General features: G+C 36.9%; 4 protein-coding genes and 1 pseudogene across 6 annotated transcripts; 3 read left to right on the top strand and 2 right to left on the bottom strand.

The window, feature by feature from the left end:
* Nucleotides 1-527: 527 nt before the first annotated feature.
* On the bottom strand, nt 528-11,949 carry LOC111483879 (chlorophyll a-b binding protein of LHCII type 1-like). The gene is made up of 2 exons (XM_023130249.1): nt 11,057-11,949; nt 528-539 (listed from the first exon to the last, which is right to left on the bottom strand). Exon 1 carries the CDS (start codon nt 11,897-11,899, stop codon nt 11,096-11,098), a length of 804 nt encoding a protein of 267 aa, XP_022986017.1. The 5' UTR covers nt 11,900-11,949; the 3' UTR covers nt 528-539; nt 11,057-11,095.
* LOC111483887 (probable WRKY transcription factor 48) lies at nt 2,953-4,264 on the top strand. The gene is made up of 3 exons (XM_023130258.1): nt 2,953-3,307; nt 3,389-3,529; nt 3,914-4,264. The coding sequence occupies exons 1-3, from the start codon at nt 2,997-2,999 to the stop codon at nt 4,176-4,178; spliced, it is 717 nt and encodes a 238-aa protein (XP_022986026.1). The 5' UTR covers nt 2,953-2,996; the 3' UTR covers nt 4,179-4,264.
* Nucleotides 5,665-9,671, bottom strand: LOC111483843 (probable receptor-like protein kinase At2g42960). The gene is made up of 8 exons (XM_023130190.1): nt 8,877-9,671; nt 7,866-8,640; nt 7,677-7,781; nt 7,393-7,515; nt 7,116-7,286; nt 6,905-7,034; nt 6,204-6,413; nt 5,665-6,097 (listed from the first exon to the last, which is right to left on the bottom strand). The coding sequence occupies exons 2-8, from the start codon at nt 8,525-8,527 to the stop codon at nt 5,975-5,977; spliced, it is 1,524 nt and encodes a 507-aa protein (XP_022985958.1). The 5' UTR covers nt 8,528-8,640; nt 8,877-9,671; the 3' UTR covers nt 5,665-5,974.
* Nucleotides 11,950-13,820: 1,871 nt separating the features above from the next.
* On the top strand, nt 13,821-16,523 carry LOC111483875 (annotated as a pseudogene).
* Nucleotides 16,524-19,742: 3,219 nt separating this feature from the next.
* Nucleotides 19,743-21,398, top strand: LOC111483871 (probable BOI-related E3 ubiquitin-protein ligase 3). 3 transcript variants are annotated; one of them, XM_023130241.1, is made up of 4 exons: nt 19,743-19,759; nt 19,871-19,952; nt 20,062-20,580; nt 20,698-21,398. In XM_023130241.1, the coding sequence occupies exons 3-4, from the start codon at nt 20,218-20,220 to the stop codon at nt 21,262-21,264; spliced, it is 930 nt and encodes a 309-aa protein (XP_022986009.1). In that variant the 5' UTR covers nt 19,743-19,759; nt 19,871-19,952; nt 20,062-20,217; the 3' UTR covers nt 21,265-21,398. The 3 variants fall into 3 exon arrangements, with proteins under 3 accessions (XP_022986009.1, XP_022986008.1, XP_022986010.1); XM_023130240.1 differs by lacking the exons at nt 19,743-19,759; nt 19,871-19,952 and having other exon boundaries at nt 19,996-20,580; XM_023130242.1 differs by lacking the exons at nt 19,743-19,759; nt 19,871-19,952 and having other exon boundaries at nt 19,999-20,580; nt 20,701-21,398.
* Nucleotides 21,399-23,629: the final 2,231 nt, after the last annotated feature.

Below are 23,629 nucleotides of genomic sequence, written 5' to 3'. Positions count from 1 at the left end.
AAAGCTGTTGAAGATCTAAATTTCTTTTTTTTCTTTTTTTTTTTCCCTAGAAGTATCGATTGTTGGATGATGAAAGTCCTACATCGGCTAATTTAGAGAATGATCATAGATTTATAAGTGAGGAATACTAACTCCATTGATATGAGGTCTTTTAAGAATCTTTTTTATCATCCATTTTTGGACAAATTCTTACAGTAAATAGAAAGCCCACCATACGATATTGGTCTGGACTATTTGTACATTGCATTTGGGCCTCCAAGCCTATAAATTATTTTTTTTTTAAGTAATAGTTGGAGAAGAAAATAAAATATTTTTAATTAGCGTTATGATTGGTCAACCAGTATAAAACACCCTAAAGTGACACGTCGGTTGGACTTAGTGGGAAGCAGCATTAATAAATGGGCCCACATGAAACGACATCCAACAAGACTTAAGCCCAATATTCCATCGAACACCATTTCTCCACCAATTTATCTTCTTTTTGCCGCCGCACCCCTCAAAAGTACAACAATTTGCAAAAAACTCCCTACATTACACGATTATTATTTTTTAACCCTACTACATAACAGGTGATATTGACACCCTCCTAAATCATTATCACATCCAACCTAACTCATTTTTTCCACCCTATTTTTTTTTATTTTATTTTTATAATTATAATATTTTTCAAAAAAGAATTAAAAATTATAATAATAACACACTGTTTTATGTCATAAATTTAATTTGAAATTCTAAAACATTCTGTGTAAAAGAGAAATGTTGACTTTTGAGGTCGTTAATATCGAAAAATAGTTAGCTGGTTCAATAAAGTGGTGTTTTGATTATCAAACTTTATTTTATTTTATTTATTTATGAATTGTTATAAGGTTCTGACATGAAATGTAATGTCTTGGGGTCACACCCATCAACACATTTAAATTATAAAGATTCCTTCTTTTTGGTAATATTAAAAATTAAAAACAAAAATAAAAACCCCACTTTAGTGGTTGGAGGCTGTTTTTCTTTGGAAGACTGCATCTCTCTGACTTTGAAATTTCCACTCATATTAATATATATTTAATTATGTTATTATTTATCCTTAAACAATCAAAATATTCCCTTAATATTTTAAGTTGATGAATATGTAAAAATATAAATTAAATTAAAATTAAGAGACCTAATTTATAACATCCCCCCATTCACTAAAATTGTGGCAAGAAACACAGTTTTATTTTTACATATAAAAATTAAAATAATAATAATAATTCATATTGAAATAATAAAATTGTAATTGTAAAATAGACAAAATTATAAGTCAATAATGTCAAGCTCTTCCACAGCTGGGTTCATTGATTTTGTTTGGTCACATGCCATGTGGGATCTCTTTCTTTGGTGACTTCCCCACTTTTTTTTTTTTTTTTTTTTTTTTTTTTTTTTAATAATTATTCCATCACTATCAATCAGATTGGACACATTATTATTATTATTATTATTATATTATATATCATGATGATCATCATGCTATATACCTTGTTTCTAACCCTCCCAAAACTCTACATAATGTTCTTCTTCGTCGGTTCTAGAAAGAGAACAAAACATTCCTTATAAACGTGTGAAAACTTCTCTCTAATAAACGTGTTTTAAAATTATGAAACTGATAGTGAAATGTAACGGCCCAAAGTGACTAACAGTGGACTTTGATTGTTAATGGTATCATACCTAGACACGGGACAGTGTGCCAATGAGGATGTTGGATCCTCTACATCGATTGGAGAAGGGAACGAAGCATTATTTATAAGAGTGTGAAAATCTCTCCTCGTTAGATTTTGGGAAAATAATTTCGAATGAATCACGAGTAGTTTTAGCCGGTTGAGATAGGGCCGATATTATTTGATTCGTATCATTTCATGGCTTCCATTGCATATGAGGCTGGTTTTGCATGTCATATCAAAATTTGGTATTTTTTATAGTACACAATTCTGTAATCATTTCATTGCCTTAAATGAATGCCGTTGTAAGAGTGAAAAGATGTATAGTGCACGCACCATGCACCATTTTCATAACTTTTCTTCACTTTCCTTTATGTTTGTTTTCGTAGTTTACGATATTAACTAGTTGCACGTTTCTTTTCTCTATCTCTAAGCAACATGTATGATCCCATCGCAATTATTACCTCCTTGATCTAAGTTACAAAGTCCGTTGAGTTGTTCCTATGTTCGAAGCTACACATTTTGTGTGAGATCCCACATCAGTTGCAGATGAGAACGAAACATTCTTTTATATGCGTGTAGAAACCTCTCCCTAGCACGTTTTAAAAACCTTGAGAGGTAATCTAAAAGGAAAACAAACACTATCTATGACACGCTCACATACATGAACTCAAGAACGAAAAAAAAAAAAAAAATACAAAAATGTAAGAAAGAGTTGCAGGCGTAAAGATTCACAAATGATGAAATTGGATCATAGTCCAATTCATAAGCGTGACAGAGGAACAGTTACAATTATTAATTTCGTATATTCTATAGTTTACAAACCATACACTTGAAAATAATAATAATAATAATAATAATAATAATAAAATAAAATATTTATTATTTTTCTTGAAAAATAAGTTAACTTAAAAAAGAAACAAAGAAAGAATCTCATGGACGTCTTTCTGCATTATAGGTAAATGACACAGTGAAATGTCAGTGACACATCTCTGCCTAACTCTGATAATTTAGTATTGTAAAAACCACAAATTTTTGACCTCTAAACCATATTCTTATATCGATTACGACTCTTCTTAAAATCTTCCACTTAATTAGTCAAATATCATCGTGACGATATTTAATGCATAGAAAGATATTCTAAAATAAATAAATATATATATATATATATATATTAATTTTATGAAAATTTGAGGTAAAGTTCACTTTTTTACATACACCCAAAAGAAATGAAGAAAGAAGAAGCAAATTGAGGGTCATCTTTGTAGCTTCTATTCCCACGGCTCTTCTGGTTCCTTTGATTTTTCAATGTCAAATAATGAAGATCATGAGAAGGATCCTTATTACCCAAATTTTGAAGCTTTTGATCCTTCTAATGTGGGGTTTTACTCTGATTTCTTATATGACTACAACAACTTCCTCTCTACCAACATCGACATATCGTGCTCGTCGTCGGAACCTATTTCTCCAATCAACGATGCTTTGAAGAAGTCTTTGGGTCTCGGAGAGTCGGTGACGACCGGTGAGCATCCATCGACGCCGAATTCCTCGACTACATGTTCATCGGTCGAGGTGGCCGCCGGTGGTAGCGATTCAGCCAAGAGTGGGGAGGTGAAAGTGTAGGTGTTTGATTATATGGGTTTTTGTTTTCTTTTTGAATTCCTGCTAGGGTTTGGTTTTGATTGAATTGAATTGAACAGGGATGGACGAAAAAAGAAGGAGAAAAGAGAAAAAGGGCCAAGATTTGCGTTCTTGACCAAGTCTGAAATTGATAACCTTGAAGATGGGTATAGATGGAGAAAATATGGGCAAAAAGCTGTAAAAAACAGCCCTTTTCCAAGGTTTTTCTCTCAAATTTCTTCACTTTTTTACCTCAAACCCCAATTAGGGTAAAAGGGTTCCTTAAAGTTCTAATCTTTGGTAAATATATCATTTAGATCTGTATGTTTCTATGCCACTTTTGTACAAAATTAGTGTAAAAAAACCAAATCTAGTGGTAAACTTTTATGGTTTGATTTCATAACCCTAAAATTGTTTGTCTTTTGTAGTTTCATAATTCATTTGCGTTCCATTTTAATCTCTAAACTTTTGAAATGCTTCGTTTTTTTAATTTTCGTCGAAAGGGTTTGTGAGTCTTCTAATTTCGATATGATCTAAATCGAATTTGCATTCGGGTTTTCGTGGGGTTGCAGAAGTTATTATAAATGCACGAGTCAAAATTGCAGTGTGAAAAAGAGAGTAGAAAGATCATCAGAAGATCCATGTTTTGTTGTAACAACGTATGAAGGGAAACACAACCACTACTGTCCGATTACACTTCGAGGGCACAATGTGGCCGGAGTTTATCCGCCGTCGGCTTCACCGTCGTTGATTCCGGCGAGAATCTTGTCCGGCGAGTTCTATGGAGGGGTGGATGTGCAGCAACAATACTACGAGGTTCCTGGGTATGAGGTGTTGGAAGATCTGGTAAATCCAAAGCAAAACCCATGAGATTATTATTAATTTGTTGCTTGATGGAAATATGTATGAGTTTATAAGCTTAGTGTATTACACCTAATACTCTTTAATTTATGAACTGAGTGAAGAATTATATTTATTTTTATTTATTTATTATTTATTTTGTGATTATATATTTGGTTTGCATATGTTCCGCTTAATATAAATATATTTGAACATATTCAAATATATTATTAAATATTATATTGAAAAATGAAAACTTTAAAATAACTATTTTTTAAAAGAATAATAATCGGAATCTTCACCTGATCCCCACAAAAATAAATGGAGAATTTAGTGAGAATTGGAAATAAAATAAGTGGCGGAGATTGGACGGGAAAGTCAAGTTTTCTTGTCCTTGCACCCGAGCCATGGATATCTTAATGATTTTTACTTGTATATAAGATCGTTTTGTATATCATTAATTAAAATTTAATTATTTATAAAATATTAAAACAAACTATAGAGGATAATTTTTGCCACTCCAATTCTAGTAAATTTAAGTATAATAGATGTAATTGATGTCGATGAAACGTGACTGTTCGAGTTAATATTAGATGCATCTTGAATTTGTATATAGGAGATGCATATATAAAAAATTAAAAATAAAAATTGAGAAAGAATTTAATTTTTATATGGAAATAATAAGTGAGAGTATTAAATATTTAGTATTGAGAAGTTAAAGAAATGATAGCATATGGTAAACATAAAATAGATAATAATCAAATTATTAAAGTTTGAATTAATTTGATTTGAATTTTATAATTGAATAAAGTAGAAGCATGTTGATTAAATGTTGACTAAGCTAATCACAAACCAACAACCGTTAGATTAATTCGACAGCAAAAAGAACAAAAAAGTCAAAGTTTGGACAGCTTGGAATTCAAACATTGGTCACTGGCCGATTCTGCAACACATATTTTTGTGAATCCCAAGATTTATTTTTGTTTCTTTTCAATCTATTTCTTATGTCCTTTCCATCATACTTCAATTCCTAATTGCAATTTTAATACAAAATTCAAACATAGAAGTATATGAATGAACCGAAGTCATATTCCAGCGAGAGCGATCCTGAGGATAAGATGAAGAGAGGCTTAAATTTTTTTCGCGGAATATATGTGAAAAATGACAAAACATGATAGATGGGCTCGGTTGTTGTGTGGAGATAGACTTCACTCTTATGAAGAGAGGAAGGAACGTAGGTAATCATTTCGCAGGCAGGAGATGCAAGAGAATGTCGAAGTCATCAAGTGTCAAATCTGAATACTGAATCCTGGACATGGGTCATTACAAGGAGAGGATAGACTTCACTTCTTGCTTTTGATTCACAACGATGCTCACTTTCTTCGTCTTGGAAAGTCATGACCTCGTACCAACGAAGATCTATTGATGCTTATGGATATCAAACGTTGAAAGACGAGACACGAGGGAGATGTATAATGATATTAGAAACATGGGAATGGACAAAGCAAACCAAAAGGACCGAGAGTAAGGGTGAGCATGCATAGAACAGCAATGAAAGAGATGCCCAAAAAGGAGAAAAAGAAAAAGAAATTACAATGATGTAAAAGTAAAGAGAAGGCAGGTCGGGCATGGCCATGTCCGGTGGTCCTTCAGACAAGCCTGTACAATCTCTTTCAACCCCTTCTCTCTGTCCCTCTCAGACCCCTTTTGTCTTGTCTTCCGCCCTCTCCCCCCTTTACACCACACTCTTCACAACAAACACCAGAAGCTCCCCACCACCATCAATTCAAACTTCTCTTTACAAATATAATTTACTATGCTCAGTTCTATCCATGGTTTGTCTCTGATTTATGGCTCTCCGATGGCCCACCCGTCGCCTCTGAACCTGATATGTCTTTCATCGACTCGATCTCCAAGCTTATTGATCGGCTTTTTCGGTTCCTTCTATCCTGCACAGTTATATGTAACACATGAACTTTTCCAACAAAAATCCTAATATCACTGAAATTCTTGAAGTCTACACAAATGACACTCTGATATTGAGTTTGATGATACCTCGTGCAGTGGAAATTCGTCGGCTTCGAGCATTCGTACAACTTGACTCATCTTGGGTCTCTTGTTTGATTCTGGATCGATACACCGAAGTGCGACAAGAAGGGCACGTTTTAAAGCACGAGTTGTTGGCTTGGTCTCAAGGTTCGTGTCCACAACTTCCTCTGCTCTCCTTGTTGCTACCATCATCTTTAGCCACTCGACAAGATTAACCTAACAAAGACGCCATTCACAATGTTCTTCAACAAGCAATTGATATTTTACGATCAAATGGTGGTAGCTATTGTTAAACTAGGTAAAATACTTTATGAAATGAGTGGAATAGCAAAAAATATAGCCAGAAACAGAAAAGGTACTTCGATTAAAACTAGAGATCGATTGAAAAGCAAGGATGTGGGGCTCGTAAAAATGATGTAGGTGGATAGGTAGAGAATACCTAAGGGTGCGAGACAAGTCTCAAACAAACCCAACGATTAAGCATTGACAAGGACATGTACAACCATTAAGTTAGGTTATAGTAAAAACATATAACAGCTTACCGCTAGCAGATATTGTTCTCTTTGAGCTTTCCCTTTCGAGGTTGTTCTCAATGTTTTTAAAACGCATCTACTAGGGAAAGGTTTCAACACCCTTATAAAAAATGTTTCGTTCTCCTCTCCAACCAATGTAAGATCTCACAAAACAGGTCAAATAATAACAGATACCTCATTAGAAGGCCGAGCATAGTCCACAGGGTCCCTCCCGGTAATTGCTTCTAGTAGGAGAACGCCAAAGCTATAAATGTCACTCTTTTCGTTCAACAAGCCCGTATTTGCATATTCTGGTGCCACATACCTAAGATTTAAAAAATACGAACTCGATTAGGAATCGTCATTTCATATGGTACAATCGAATGAAACAAACTATCTGTCATACCCAAATGTTCCCATAACTCTAGTTGTGATGTGACTCTCTCCAGAGCCCAAGAGTTTGGCCAATCCAAAATCAGAAACTTTGGCATTGAACTCATCATCAATCAAAATGTTGCTCGATTTGATATCTCTATGAACAACTTTTGGCTCGATTGCTTCGTGTAAATAGGCAAGCCTGCATAAAGTCGATATATTTGCATCTCTGTTAGTTCCTAATGCACCAAGCACACAGCAATTTAGAAGAAATCAACACAAAACTTCGCTCTCGTTTGAAGACTTACGCCTTAGCCGTGCCAAGAAGAACCCTCATGCGAGCCTCCCAAGTAAACGTGCCGTGTTGGCTCATGGCTCCGTGTAGCCACTGTTCTAGATTTCCATTGTTCACATACTCATATACTAGCATCCTACATGAATATAACAGGTAAAGACAAGTTCTAGCAGCCTTTAGAGAAACAATCAAATTTCAGAAAACATAGACAAAATGGAACGTTAAAATACGACTCGTGAAAGCAACTTTGTGAGACCGAAAAAGGGTTCATAAAGTTGATGATGAATTCTTTGGTACCTATGAACTCCTTCTATGCAATAACCGAGCAGTCGGACGAGATTCTTATGACGAACATGGCCAATAGCCTCCACTTCAACTCTAAATTCTTTCTCTGCCTGACCCCTAAATGCATTTCATATCATAAAGACGTTTTCCGAAAACACTACCTTAGAAAACAACATGGTTCGGTGACCAGTAAATCCTTACAGATTATTGAGAAGTTTTTTCACTGCAACCTCAGTGCCATTGATGAGTCTGCCCTTATACACAACTCCATATCCTCCTTCCCCAAGAATATTCTCAGTCGAAAAACGATTCGTAGCAAGCTCTAGATCCCTGAGAGTGAACCAGTGACCCCACCCAAGATGTGAAATTTCTGGCAAGCCAACGAGTGGAGACGGTGGCACAATTCCTCCATATCCACCATGCGACCTCGAAGCCTGCTTCCGAGCATTTCCAGAGCTTCCTTCTTCCCCAGATTGTGAATTGCCAAGTTTTTCGTGTTGATAAGTGGAACTACATTGGCTATTGTTATCAGGTTCACTCGATTTCGTGACAGCCATAACTTCAGAATGTTCAAGATTTCTTTTGACATCAACAGAAAGAAGCCTATTTTCAGGGTGATCATTGGGAATTTGAGTCCCAACCTGATCTATCCTGATATCTTTTGAAAAATTAGGTATCTGGGAAATGGGGAGCTTGTCCATGGATCTTTTAGATTTTTTTCGAAACAGGATCCAGATGGATAACAAACCAAGAATCAAAACTATAAATGCACCAATGCAAATGCATATCAAAACCCACAATGACAAGCCCCAAAATGAAGTCTTCTTAGATAAATGATCATTCAACGAATTCCCGGACGCCATTACCGATCGATTGTAAGCTAAAACTCCAAAGGGAACTTCAAGTTCAACCTCCTCCTAACAAGTTTCAACACATTCCCATCTGGAAATTCATGTATGAGTTAAGAATTAAGAACCTAGCAATAGAGAAACGAGCATACATCAGTACTTTCTTTATACATTTCAAAAGAAACTAAGAACATCATTTCCTCGAACATTGAAACTAAGCCAAAATCAATGTTGAGTTCTTTTCCTTGAACATAGCTATATGTCATCAGTTGCATACCAAATAGAACTAAGCAGAAAATGAAACAAAATCCCATTTGGGAAAACCTAATTTCTCAAACAACGAAACAAGAGAGGAGGGATTTACCTTATGGACCCAGATTTGGGTGTTCCTCCATAACCCAGAAAGGGAAGCAAAGGGAATCGTGTTGAGGCAATGGAGAGGGGGAAAGCATGGGGGGATATGCCAAAATGTTGTCTGAAAGAACTGAACCCAACAACAAATCCAGAGCCCCAAAAAGAGAGAGCAGAAAAGGAGTAATGAAGAAGTAGGGATAGTGGGGCAATAGAAGATGGAAGAGGAGGAGGAGAAGAGGAGACAAAGACAAAAATGTTTGGAGAGGATTGAATAAGATAACTGGAGAGGATTTTAAAGGGTCAGAAAAGAAGAGGTGGATGAAAATGGTTGGTGGGTATTGTAAGGCAAAGCGTCAAGTACAAAGGGTCCTCTCTGCAAGCTGGAAAGGAAGCTTGGTTTGCAATAGAGGAAACCATAGAGACAAAAAACAGTAAAGGAAACGCAAAAGAAGAAGAAGAAGAAGAACAACAACAACAACAAGAACACGAAGAACAAGAGAAGAAAGTAAAGTGAGAGTCAAAAACTAATCAAACCCAGATATTGAAATGCGATTTCAATTCAATCCCAACTCCCCAAACGCCAAATGCAAAGCCCTTAAACCGGTTCGAGTCGGATCTTCGCTGAAAAGCTAAATGGGAATCCATCGAACACCGTTGAGATGAGGGCAGTGGGATGATCTTCATCGTTGATGGTCTAATTGGACAACTGGCTTGTAATGATTTGGAGGAAAAGGAAAAGGCATCACCAAAAAAAAAACAGTGAAAGTAAAAGAAACGGAGTCTGGAAGAAGCGAATTAATACGCTCATCACCAACAAAACAAACAAACAAACAATCAAAATTAAAATTTCTTCCTTTTATAATTTATTCCATCTTAGGGGATGAACTGTTCATTCACACGCAGAATTTGATGCTTTTTGTTTACAAAATTTTGGGTTTCTTTCGATTTGAAGATATGGGTTGAATTCAAAAGAACAGTGGGAATGAATTTGTAAGGAAAATGAAGGGAAATTTTGGGTCAACTCAAGCAATTTTGGAATGGGAATTGATTTGATTTTATTTTTTTCTTTTCTTTTTGCATTTATTGTTTGTGGATTTTCAAACTATAAATTAAAAAAATAAATAATGAACAGTCCATCATCAATTATAGCTGCAATTAAAGGGAAGCCGGCGTGAGAATTGGAATGGACTCAAACCCTTTTGACGAACAAATTTCTTATTTTTTTTGTCAATGTCTATTCATATCATAATAGCTATGTAATGACGACGTGTCGTTTCAATCAGACTGCTGCATGATGAATAATCGACATGCCGACTCTGCCAACACTATCACTGCACTCTCCCACCTCTCAACCTTTTTCCCTTTCTTTTCATCATTTCTTTCCTTCACTAAATTTCTTAAAATATAATTATAAATTGTGTTAAAAAAATAAAATACAAACAATATCTATTAGCGGTAAGTTTAAACTTTTATAAATGGTACAAAACACTGGTCGAAGTAGGACTAGACCATCTTCATAATAGACGCGTTTAAAATTGTGAAGTTGACAATGATATATAATTGGTCAAAGTATAAAATATTTATTTTCATGTTTCTAACAAATTTAATAAGATAAGATAAGAGATAGTTTGAGCTAAGTGATGGATTAACATTTTTAAATAGTTATAAACAAAAATATATAGACTAAATTATTTATTGAATGAAAAGTTGACCTATTAATTTATTATATATAATATAGGTAGTGGGTTAGTTGTCAAAGTGTAACATCGACCCCACTTTTAATTCGATAATGCCCTTCCGGTCCCCTCTAATTTAAAAACAAAAATATTTTTAAACGTTGCGAGATTTAAAAATTATTAAAATTTTATCAATTCAGTTTTTGATTTATAGTTATGATTTGGTTTAGGAGTTTTGAATTTGATTTATGAGAATCGGGAACATTATTTATAAGAGTGTGGAAATCTCTCTATAAATCGTGAGATTGATAGTGATATGTAACGAGCAAAAGCGGATAATATCTAGAGTTATTACAAATGGTATCAGAGCCAAGAACGTTAGACCTCTATTGGTTGGAGAGGGAGAGTGTGAAGATATGTAATTGGCTAAAGTAGACAATATTTAAATTGATAATTTATAGTTTAACTACTATTTAATCTCGACCACAAAAGGCTTGAGAATTCCATCAAGGGACATGAAACACCTAAATATAATGAACATATGACAGAGTCCTCACTTTCCAGGTACAAAGTTAGTGGCGTAAGACCAGGCATTGTTGTTAACAGGGTCAGCCAAATGGTCGGCCAAGTTCTCCAAAGGCCCTTTGCCGGTGACAATGGCCTGCACGAAGAAACCGAACATGGAAAACATGGCCAATCGCCCATTTTTGAGCTCCTTCACTTTAAGCTCTGCAAAGGCCTCAGGGTCATCGGCCAGCCCCAGTGGGTCAAAGCTCCCACCTGGGTATATTGGGTCGGTGATCTCACCCAGAGGCCCACCAGCAATTCTGTAGCCCTCGACCGCACCCATGAGCACAACCTGACACGCCCAAATAGCCAAAATACTCTGAGCGTGGACCAGGCTCGGGTTCCCCAAATAGTCGAGCCCACCTTCGCTGAAGATCTGAGACCCAGCTTTGAACCACACAGCCTCGCCAAATTTGACTCCGTTGCGAGACAGGAGCTCGGGGAAGACGCATCCCAGAGCCCCAAGCATGGCCCATCTTGAGTGGATTACTTCCAGCTCCCTGTTTTTGGCGAAGGTCTCGGGGTCGGCGGAGAGCCCAGCAGTGTCCCAGCCGTAGTCGCCGGGAAATTCCCCGGTCAGATAGGACGGAGGCTCACCGGAGAATGGGCCCAAGTACTTGACTCGGTCTGGACCGTACCATGGGCTTCCAGAGGAGACGGGCTTGGGTCTGCCACCGGTTTTCCTCATGGTGACGCGGGATTCGCCGAGGATGTTGGAGGCGGAGGGGGATAATTTGACGGCTTGGCCGGCGAGAGATGGGGAGGAGAGGGCCATGGATGAAGCTGCCATTTTCGTGAATTGGGGAGTTCGTTCTTGGGGTTTGGGTTAATTGATGGTTTGATTTGTTCTTATAGAAGAGGTCCTTATCTGGATGAGATCTGTATCTGTTTTGTGATTGGCGAAGATGAAAGTGGAAGATTTTTGTGCGATGGACAGTGGGACATAACCTCGCAGTTGGCGGCCTCTGATCCACAAATCCCATTGTTGCTTCCTAACCCAACTTTGTTCTCCATCTCACCCAATGGGAGAAACCCACGTACTCTCTCTATCTCTGATTTCATGGGACTGTCGACAAGGATAAGAACATTAGAAAAATTAAATGGAATTTGATTTGAGCTTTCACTTTTCGCTTTGGGTCTTCTCTAAATATTTTTAATATCAGTATTTCTTTCTCCTCTCCAATCTTACAACTTTCTATGCTCTTATAAAAAATGTTTTCTTCTCCTTTCCCATCAATGTAGAATCTCATAATCCACCCCGTTTGGGGCTCAATGTCTTCTCTAATTGATGAGAGATCTCGCAAACTACCCTTTTGAGGTCGAGTATCCTTGCTAACACTCTTTTCCTGCTCTAATTGATATGAGATCTCAAAATTTACCTCTTTTCGAGGTCAAACATTCTCGCTAGCACACCATTCAATGTCCATCTCTTTCGGGGCCAAGCGTCCTCGCTATGATATTGCATGGTGGCTGACTCTAATACCATTTGTAACGGTGAAAATCGTTTGCAGATATTGTCTCTTTGGACTTTTTCTTTGAGTTTCCCTCAAAATTTTAAAACCCTTATGGTAGGAGAGGTTCCCACAAGCCCTATAACCTTGTGTTTATGTTAGGGAGAAGTTTCCGCACAGATATAATTTTAATTCGATCCCCTCTTGAATCTCATAATCAATGAAACAATTTATATAATCTCCAAATTTTTGATTTTTTTTTATTTTCTAAAAGTGGTAAGAGTGGAAATGGTAACAAATGTATTTTTTAATTTAAAAAATATACACACACATAAATATATTATTGAAAATTTTGCAATTAATTTGATTAGCGGCCGTTGAAACGTCCAATTTATTTTGTATTATTTATCCATAATTTGTCTTTTTAATTACACCCTTGCTTTCACGTACAACGGAACAACCAGGCAGTAGTTGGCTACTCGATCCTCCTTTTTACGCGTGCCATTTTATCCCCTAATAAATAAATAATAAAATACAATATAACAATCCACATAATTTATATATATATTTTACTAACCAAATTAAAGTAAGATGACATGGTTGTTTTTTTCCTAGGGGACCCATGGGTAACGTTATTATTATCATTATTTTGATGAAAAAGGGCAACGGATACAAAATTAATGACAAAAATAAATATGTATTTAGGGGGTTTTGCATAGATTTCCCCACCATCTATCTTCATATATATATATATATGTTTATGGCATTGTGAGAGAAACAGAGAGTGAGTTATGGGGAAGAAGAAGACATGGTCGTTGAAGAAGGTGAGGAAGGAGCTGTGGCCATGGCGGTTTTCGCTCTTCGGGAGGAGCCCAATGGATCTTCAGATGATTCATTTCGTGGTTGATAATGTGTTCTTCAAGATCGTCTCTGTCGTGGAAGCCCTTGTTTTGGTCTCCACACTCTGTTTTTTCTATCTATGCTGTGGCGGTCATGTCTGATTCTTTTGGTTCATTTCTTCCTTCTTTTCGTTTCACAATTGTTTGTTTGTTCATTTGTTCATGTATGTATTTTCATAATTTGTTCAAATTCTTTGGGATTTTGCAGATACAAAATTAAACTCATTTATCTCGTTTAATGTAATATGATATCATTAATTGTGTTCGAGGACGATACCTAATTTTAACCAAACAAAGGATAGATATTGCGTAACTTAAAGGATAGATGCATCATCTTACATACTAGATCTCAGGTAAGGTTGAGGTTAAGTCGAAGGGTCAAATCTTCGAAATCAATTCTATTAGGAATCATGAATCTCCATGATAATATGATATTGTTATTCCGAAGCCGTCAAACATTTGACTCCTCCTTGCTCTCCCGCCACAATTTATCTTACTTTCCTAACTCTATCTACGCTGAGAATGCTCTCTCCACCCTTCGATTCAGTGTCTCCTCCCTTCAATCCTCATTCCGCCATGTCTGATTCGAGCTTTCTGAACCTAGAAATGTCGTTTTTACCAAGACCGTTCAGTTCTCCAATCTTCACCATACGATTCGTGCCCTTTGTTTTTCGAAGAAGCTTAGGGACCTTGCTTCTGCGTCTGTCGAAGAGCCTGAGAAGGTGGATCTCGCTAGCTAAGGCCGTCCAGCTGCGCTTTGAGAAATTGAGCCTTTGCTATGAGTTTGACCTGGCGGGCATTGATGCCGTTGATGAGGAGTTGAAATGGGGGATAAATTGAGAAGTGAGGCCACGAAGGTTTTGGAGAGAGGAATGGATTGCAGGTGTTTTACAATCTAGGTGAATTGAAGGCGACCATCCAGCAATTGATGAGCAAGTATAAAGGTATGGTTTCTGCTTGAGTCGCCTGTTTGATCTTGTTAGCTCTGTATTTCCCGTTACAAGTCGTGGTAGTGTTCCCTAGATAGAACAGATATCACAGAAAGAGATTGAATGAATCTGATCTTGTTAACTCTACTTGTGCTGCGTCAAGTTGGCAAGGCTCTTCTCCTGCTGGCTGAGAGAGCTGAATGCCAGGTAGTTTGTTTTCTTGGGGAAACTGCCATACTCTAATCACTACTATCATATGCTATGGTATATAATCCGAAGTTATTTTTTCAATACCGTTCTTCAATTCAAGATTTCACCACTGAGCAATTTGTCTAATATAGGAGCAATAATAAATATTGTCCATCAATAGCCATGTGACCTCGGGTAACATGTAATGGAGCATATTGTATATGCAGGACTTGACAGATTTTCTTACTAGCGACACTGCTTTGCTTCACCAATCTATCCCATCTCAGATTTTTGGACATTATATAGTTAAAGCTCTTCAACTGTCACTTGGTCAATTATTCACCTAGAATTGAAATATGATACTTTTTAGACTTTTTCTCAAAGTTTTAAAACGCGTCTACTATGGAAAGCGTCTAGCCCTACACCTTCGGGTGACTGACTTTGATACCATTTGCAACCGCCCAAGCCCATCGCTACCGCAACAGTGTAAAGAGGTGGATTGTGAAATTCCACATCGGATGGAGAGAGGAACAAATCCTAGGATGTGAAAACCTTAAACTAGGTGGGTTTATTGATTTTCATGAGAGGGAGAGTTTTTGTGTTATGGGGATTGGATGTTATACCGTGTTATATATCCAAAGAGTTCTAGGGATTTGGAAATAAGAAGAACGATGAGGAATGTTATTTCCATTGGTACGAGCCCTTTTGGAGAAGCCCAAAGCAAAGCTATAAGAGCTTATTCTTAAAGTGGACAATATCATACTATTGTAGAGAGTCGTGATTCAGTTTTCTTTTATCAGGCATGCTTCTCTTGTTAGACCTCTTTCTGAATCAGGAAAACTACTAATGGCTAGGAACATGGCTGGGCTGCAGTTAACTGTGGGTCAAAATTTGTTCCCCGTAGAACAACTTGGTGCACCATATCAAGCTCTTCGTGCATTTCGTCCTCTTATATTTCTTGAAACATCTCAACTGGAAGCATCTCCACTACTTCACGTTCTGCCAGCAAGTGCATACTTCATCATCTTTTTTCTCGGGGTCCTGAGGAATTGCAATCACCAATGCAAAGGAAGCTTTTACTGTGGCACGATAACTAGTACATCAGAGATGTGTCCTTCCCAATCCTCTCGTACTGGAGAAAGGTCCGCAGGTCAATGCAATTTAAAAAAAAGAATCGATGGACTCCTCAGTAGTACTCATTGTGGTTGGATTCTCAGGGTGAGGATCAAGTTTGGAAAGGTATCAAAGCAACTCTCATGATTATGCCGCCAAGGTAAAGACCAGAGAGACAAGGAATTTAGCTCAGTATACCCTCGTATGCTTCAAGTAGGATCATCGTTGACAGAAAATTCCCGAGCTATATAACATGCTTCATGTCGACCTGGACTGTGTTTCAATGTTGATTCCTGGATGATGCTGTGCTGTGGGATAGTAGCCAGAGATACCATGCTCGATTGCATGAAGTTTAGGTACCAAGTTATTTACTCAGTTATTTATTTGCCTTAATAACTACATGAGTAGCAAAGATACCATCTCTGAGCTCGACTTCCCCTATAAATGCAGGACCAAATTTGATTTGTTTGGCTGAGGACGTCAAGGCGACGGGGTAATCAGATCAACATTGAATTAGTCAGACGTCATTACTTATGCGTAGCCAGTTAGTCATGCTATCTTTTATACCTGATTTTATATTCTTTTGTTCATTTGTTCGGCCATTTACCAAATAATAGCTCAGAACTGTTTCCAGGTCACGGCCTCATGAGTGTTATTCATCCGGGTAGGGGGAGGCGGGATCTTAAGTACAAAATTTCTGTAATAGTAGCATCATCATGAAGATGAATTATTGATTTTGATAGGCTATGCAGTACGATGGTTGACTGATGAATGATTGTTTCAGGCGTCTGCTAAGTGCAAATAATAATGTAAATGGCCGTTGGCTTTAATTATTTCCCTTCTCCTTTACTAGTGGTAGTGATTGCACTGCATCTGCGGGGATCTGTGCAAGGAAAACAACCGAACCCATCAAAACCTTTCCTTTTATAATCAAACGTTGCAATTTCTGTAGTTTAGATACCCATTATTGAAATTTTAAGGAATAGGATTGTAACTTCCTAAATTTTTCAAACACGTATACTAGAGAGAGATTTCCACGCTCTTCTAAAGAATGCTTCGTTCTCCTCCCTAATTGATGTGAGATCTCATAATCTACCCTCTTCGAGGCCCAACATCCTTGCTGCTGGCACACCGCCTCGTGTCTACCCCCTTCGGGGAACAACCTCCTCACTGGCACATCGCTCGGTGTCTGACTTTGATATCATTTTTAACCGCCTAAGCCTACCGCTAGTAGATATTATCCTCTTTAGGCTTTTCTATTCAGACTTCCTCTCAAGGTCTTTCAAAAGCACAAAGTTTTTCATACCCTTAATGCTTCGTTTTCCTCTCCAACCGATATGAGATCACAATGATGCTTAGTTTACTTTTTTATCTGTGTGGATTAGAAAACATATCCTAAAATGACCATTGTGATGTTATGATCTTCAGTGAAATGGCAATGTGTATAGTTTATGCTTTATCGGTTGACATGTACATTATAGAAGGTAATATTACAAGTTAAAACACTATAATCAAGTAAAGCATGAGTCACGTTATACAAAGTAAACAAAACTATATAGTAACTGATGTAAATTGCACCTTAAAAATCATAGTTTCTTTTTTCCTTCTAGTACAGAGTAACCAGAGGAGCATGCATCCTTATGAACATCCACCATTGTTGAAGGGCGAGACACTGCTAGCTCATTGGCAACGGCGTAACCTTGGTGGCGAGGTAAGGTTTAATCTTTCGCCCTGCTTCTTTATCTTTAAAGTTCTCTATAATTGACCAGACAGTTAAACTAGAACTGCATCCCTCCCTCTTTCTGCTATCTTCATCCAAGCTGAGCTGATAAACAACTAAAATCAATAATGGAGGAGTTATGAATTGTGTTGAAGCAGAAGGACATTGATGGTGGCCTGGCCTGGTCTGGTCTGGCCTGGCGCTGGCTGGGCTCCAAAGAACACACTGAAATGTACAATTCACTCTTTGGTAATTAAATAAATCTGACACAGACACCCACCCACACCCACACGCATTGGGAAAAGAGAGATGACACACACAAAATCAAAACCAACTTCCATTTTCCACTACTTGGATTTGGAATGAAACCATCTCTTATGTTTTTCTCCCATTTCCTCCATTGAATGTGAAAATGAAAAGACTTGTCCCCACGCCACCATTCAAAATACTCTTTTGCACATGCAACTCCCAAACTTTCACCACTGCCAACCAACCCATTAATATAAAACGTTAAAACCAAGATTATGGAAAAACTTTCCCATCTCTCCATTTTTATTTGGTTTTTGTGTGAAAAAAGAAACCAAAGCATTGATTGGTAAGGGTGAATATTAGGCAGCCTGACCCTTTAGCTTTATGGTATTGGGTACCCTACTTCTACTACTACTGCTACTACTCGAGGACCAACCCCCATAATCTTTCACTCTTTCCAACCTAGGTTTTGATCTGAGAGCATGAATGATTACTTTATAGCTAAAGCATATCCTCCTCCCCATAAGCAATGTATTTGTCCTTATAATGATGCCTCAACAAACCATCTATTTGGGTGTGGAAAAAGAAGATAGTGATGATGAAAAAGAATGAAGGATATTGATTTATGTCTCTCTTTCTTTGTTGCTTCACATTTGGGAACCATATTCATTAAATAACAAGCTCTTTCCCTCTCTCTCTCTTCCTTTCCTCCTCTGTCTGTCTCTTTCTTCAATACCATTGACAGAGATGGGTGAACTCAAGACAAATTCAAAGGGATTTTTTGCCCTTCAAACTTTATCTATATGGGGTGTGGGTGAGATGAATAAGATTCCTTCCCAGAGATAAGAGACTTGAAATAGAAAGAGAGAGAGAGAAAGAGAGTGGTATGGGGAATCTAAAAACGTGAGGGTTAAAAGAGAGTGAACTATGGAGATCACATGTGGAATATTAAGCCACACCACTTGAAAGAAAGAAAAAAAAGCTACAAAAAGGAAGAAACAAAAAAGAAAAGAAAGCAACCACATCATGAAGTGAAATAATAAAAGATGCAAACAACTTGGCAAAGAGACAAGTAAAAAGTGTTCATACAAAGTCACAAACAAACACAAAATCATCCTAAATTCGTTTTTTCCTCTCGGGTTCCGTTCAGATCTAGAACAAACCATATCAAATTATCTCAAATATATCTAATAAGATAGATTTGTGATGCATCTACCAAAAATTTAGTATCGGTTTGAGCTAGAAACAAACAATCTAAAGTGTCTTTCCTCCCCATGAGCCATGATGCTAACACTAATGTTACAGCCCAAGTCCACCGCTCGTAAATATTATCCTTGTTGTGCTTGTCCAGGCTTTCCCTTCTGGGTTTCCCGTAAGGTTTTTAAAACGCATCTATTAGGGATATGTTTCCACACCCTTATTCCTTCATTCTCCTTTGGGATCTCACAGTCCACCCGTTTTCTTCATAACTATGTTGTGTTATTAAAACCTGCGAGAAATGATTTGTTCTTCTCTCCGACTATCTATGAATGTCATGATCGGTGGTGTGGATGATGCGAGAGAAGCAATAATGTAAGAAAGAGAGTAAAAGGGAAAACAAAGTTTACTTTTTATCTACTCTCTCTCAATCTCTCTTTATAAAGCTTCATAACTATGTTGTGTCAATCACGATGGTCCAACTCTGACAGAATTATGTAATTAATATCCCTCCATCCATTTCCCCTCCTAATTATTCTTTCACAATTTCCTCCTTTTATCCTTCATACTGCTTGCTACCTAGCCTTACCTTCCCATCCATTTCTATACCCAAATTATGAAAAATAAAAAATAAAAATTATTTGATTAAAAAATTGGAAAAGGTGGGATTAAGTTGTCATAAACGGACGGCTACGATTCTTTTGGATGTGGTTGATTAAATCGAATCAAGATAATTAATTAGAGTTAATTTATATATTTTCCTTTTCCTTTTCTTGGAAGATTAAAAAATTGTTTGTTTTTAAAAGGGAAAAGTGACAAGTCGGTTACGCCGTATCCCAAAACCCCCCACTCTCCTTACGTGCGTCGACTGGTGTGATACGACACGTGGCAGAAACCCACAATGTCAGTCATTTTAATTTAAGAACTCCTCGGTTATTATTATTATTATTATTATTATTATGCGTCGGGAAATTAATTCATATATAATATTATGTGTGTGTGTGTTTATTACAGAACCAATCCAGTATTTCGTTGGAAAGGATCGTAAATCTCGGAAATGCCCTCGTATGTTTCCAGAAATTACGGGATTGACCAGGTTTGTGTTTGTTTTGCTTTTACCTATAAATACAACGGGAGTACATTATGTTTATATATGGCCGTTTCATTCTTCTCTCTCTGAACGGAATTTTGTTCTTCTTGTACAGATTGAAAGACTCTGCTGAGGGAACCCAAATTTCAAGTTCCGAGAATAACCATTCAACTTGTTTCGGTACGCAGCGATTGAAGCAAAACAAGAAAGAAAGAAGAAAAGAGAGATCGGTTTCATTTCGCTTTGAATCAGATTGTTATTCACAGAGACCATGGGATACGGAGCGCCATTAACAGGTTTCAGTGCTAATACTGCAGCGGCGGAGACGACTCTGCTTCCGCCGTACAATTCTGTAGCGATCGATTCGTTTCCTAAGGCGTTGGGGGCGATGCCGGCGTCGGCATCGGCGTCGACGGGTGTTGTTATGAAGTCCGATAGCGGTATATCTTATAATCTTCCGATTCCGAGAAAGCGCGGCAGGGATCATTCCACCATAAACCGATTCCTCTCATATCCTTCCTCGCATGCTCATTCTCAGAAGAATTGTGGACGTAATTTCTACTTTCTTGGCGAGGATATCTCCATCCTAGTTCAACAGCAGCAATTAGATCTGGAACGATTGATATCGCAACATGTACGGTATCGAACGCTGTTTTAAATTTATTGATATATATATATATATAAATAGGAAAAGTAGTGGTTGAGAAACGTTTTGGTGGTTTAATTACTGACGTATATACTTGTATGGAAGCAGATGGAGAAGGTGAGGATGGAAATGGAAGAAAAACGGAAGAGAGAAGCGAGAAGGATTATGGAGGCGATAGAAGTAGGGATGATGGGGATTTTAAGGAGCAAAGAGGAAGAGATCGAGAAGATGGGGAAACTAAATTGGGAACTAGAAGAACGAGTGAATAGTCTATGCATGGAGAATCAAATATGGCGTGATGTGGCTGAGACGAACGAAGCCACCGCAAATGCCCTCCGGAGCGACCTGGAACTTGTTCTGTTAGACGTGAAAAAGGAGGAGGAGGTGGAGGAGGAGGAGAAGGCAGAGTCGTGCTGCGGAAGCAACGGCGGAGATATGGAGGAGGAGGAGGAGGAGGAAGTTGAAGAAGAGAGGAGAAAAGGGAGGAAGACGAGAAGGAAGGAGAAGGAGGAGGAGGACAGACGGTGCAAGAACTGTTGGAAGGAAGAATCATGCGTGCTGCTATTGCCATGCAGGCATCTGTGTTTGTGTACTGTTTGTGGTTCATCTCTACACCATTGTCCCATCTGCAACTCTACCAATAACGCCAGTGTTCGTGTAATCATGCCTTAGAACAAGAAAAAACACATATTTCATTCTTCTCTTCAAATTCTTCAAATCTCTGATCAGCCTCTGTTTATCCTGTCTCAAATTTGTGTCATTTTCTTACACAAATTTCTCTAATCTTTATTTATGCTTTGATTGAATCCGATGATGATGGGTATAGTGGAGACATGGGAGGGGGGGACGTAGCGTATTTTAGCGAAATTCAGGCGTATGTTAGTATTAAAATTATAAAGAATAAAGAAAAAAGGAACGGAGGAGGAGGTTTAAAAGATGACACGTCGGACTCCCGGAAATATCGGTGTTGGGGAGTGGCAGTGAGGTAGGGCCCACATCCTTTTTACCTTACTCCTTTCACACGGATTCCAATTCCTAATGCTTCCAAAATTATTTATTTATTTATTTATTTGACAATTTTATGGGTTACTCTAGTAATTATGGGAATCTAATTCTTAAAATAAATAAAAAGTAATGGGTATTGGTTGAGGAGTCGCGTTGGGTCAATTTTATAATTTTGTCTTTTTCAGGGGAGCGAAATGTAAATGGAAACGGAGAGTTTTTAAGTGGGGTCCATGGGAGGGGGGGATTTTGTGTAAAAAGAGAGAGTCAGGGGGCATGAATGGAAAGTGTTGGAAGTATAGGAATACATGATGTGGTTATTTATTTATTTATTTTTTTTAAATTTTAATTTATTTAGGGGGTTAGGGATAGGGATCTTAGGGTGTTCCTAAGTGGGGCCACCACCTCCACCTGTCCCTTTCATAACCAGCACTCTTGCCACATCACATTCTCTCTCTAACTCTTCCGGGGCCCACAATGATTTTGTCCAAATTCTTTGTTTTTACATTTTTTTAAATATAATTATGCCTAATGAGAAACTACTCGAAAATAGATAAATTATTCAACATTATGCTTCCTATTATTTTATTTAACGCTTAAATAATTTGTTTTAAAACTATATAAGTATATATAATTCTAAGATCAAGGTAGAATGGGAAATCGATTTGTGCTATGGAGGTTCTCTCTCATGTTTGGTCAATTCGAATTTTTAGAAGTTCTCGAGATATCGTATAGATTCTAACACAAAAGTAACGACTGGAGATGTAATACTCCACAACGATATCTATGACTGGAGATGTATACTCCACAACGATATCTATGACAGCGATGTAGGCTTAATCTTAAAATGGTTAGAAAGCATAAGTCAATTCGAGAGATAATTCCTTATGTGCTAAGTATGGTATGCAATACTTGGTTGATTTAGCGTTGAATGCACCACATCCACTAACCTTGATTTCACCTTAATTAGAATCCTATTCTATTTTAGATCCTTCAATTTTCCACTAAACTTTGTTACTCTAAAGATATTTTCAATTAAAAATAATAATTTGAAATAAAAAAACCCTAGAACGTGTCTACTTCCCCTATTTTAAAACGCGTCTATGCTTTGTTCCATTCTTCACTCGATGTGAGATTTTACAACCCATCCTGCCTTAGGGGCCCAACATCCTCACTACCCGATGTTTGGCTCTAATACCATTTGTAACAGTCGAAATCCATCGTTAACAGATATTATTCGTTTTAGCTCGTTATGTATTATCTCATAGTTTTAAAACGTGTCTACTATAGAGAGGGTCTAGCGCCTCACATCTTAATCTTACTCTTTTGTGAATAATAAAAGAGATTAGTCAAAAATGTCAACAAATTACTCGATATATATATCCATATTTATGTGTCATTGAATAAGATTTCATTATTTATTTAAATAAAATATCAATCTGCATCCTTAAGAATTATTATAGTTAAAATATGTTTTTTACATGAAGGTTTTAAATTATTATTTATTTAGTCCCAAAAATTTTAAAATTAACATTACAGTCGAGAATAATTTTAAATAGTCCATGAATTAGTTTGACTATTACTTAAAAATAAAATTATATTTTATTCTCAATTATAATATTAACGATAACGATGCCATCTATTTTAAAATTTACTAGGAAAAATAAAATATTTGATTTGAAATTTCCCAAAACAAAAAAACCCACCTTTAAAATATATGATTTTCTCTAATTATATTAAAAAAAAAAAAGCTTCAATTTCATATTAATGGAAGAAATAACAATAATAACAAAAACCCAAATAAAATATAATTTCGAGAAAGCAAAACCCAACTCTCTTACTTAAATATAAATCCAATCAAATTCCAACACGTGGCTTCACGCATATTTTTTATTTTTTATTTCCACTATTTTTTAATTTCAAACTTTAATAACAAGATAAAGATAAGGGAGAGTAACGTCGCTGTCTCATTATTGATGCAACCATTAAATTGATGGTTGAATTTTATACAAAAAAAAAAAAAAAAAAAAAAAAA

The sequence above is a fragment of the Cucurbita maxima genome, unplaced genomic scaffold (assembly GCF_002738345.1).
Source record: "Cucurbita maxima cultivar Rimu unplaced genomic scaffold, Cmax_1.0 Cma_Scf00009, whole genome shotgun sequence".
NCBI lineage: Eukaryota > Viridiplantae > Streptophyta > Magnoliopsida > Cucurbitales > Cucurbitaceae > Cucurbita > Cucurbita maxima.
This window is presented reverse-complemented; position numbering and strand designations above follow the sequence as displayed.

Coding starts and splice junctions, on each gene's coding strand:
- LOC111483887 (XM_023130258.1), top strand. CDS start 2,997: ATGTCAAATAATGAAGATCATGAGAAGGATCCTTATTACCCAAATTTT. Junction 3,308..3,388: donor AAGAGTGGGGAGGTGAAAGT/GTAGGTGTTTGA, acceptor TGAATTGAACAG/GGATGGACGAAAAAAGAAGG. Junction 3,530..3,913: donor AAAAACAGCCCTTTTCCAAG/GTTTTTCTCTCA, acceptor TCAAAATTGCAG/TGTGAAAAAGAGAGTAGAAA.
- LOC111483843 (XM_023130190.1), bottom strand. CDS start 8,527: ATGGCGTCCGGGAATTCGTTGAATGATCATTTATCTAAGAAGACTTCA. Junction 7,287..7,392: donor CTTCTTGGCACGGCTAAGGC/GTAAGTCTTCAA, acceptor GACTTTATGCAG/GCTTGCCTATTTACACGAAG. Junction 7,035..7,115: donor AGAGTTATGGGAACATTTGG/GTATGACAGATA, acceptor TTTAAATCTTAG/GTATGTGGCACCAGAATATG.
- LOC111483879 (XM_023130249.1), bottom strand. CDS start 11,899: ATGGCAGCTTCATCCATGGCCCTCTCCTCCCCATCTCTCGCCGGCCAA.
- LOC111483871 (XM_023130241.1), top strand. CDS start 20,218: ATGGGATACGGAGCGCCATTAACAGGTTTCAGTGCTAATACTGCAGCG. Junction 20,581..20,697: donor AACGATTGATATCGCAACAT/GTACGGTATCGA, acceptor CTTGTATGGAAG/CAGATGGAGAAGGTGAGGAT.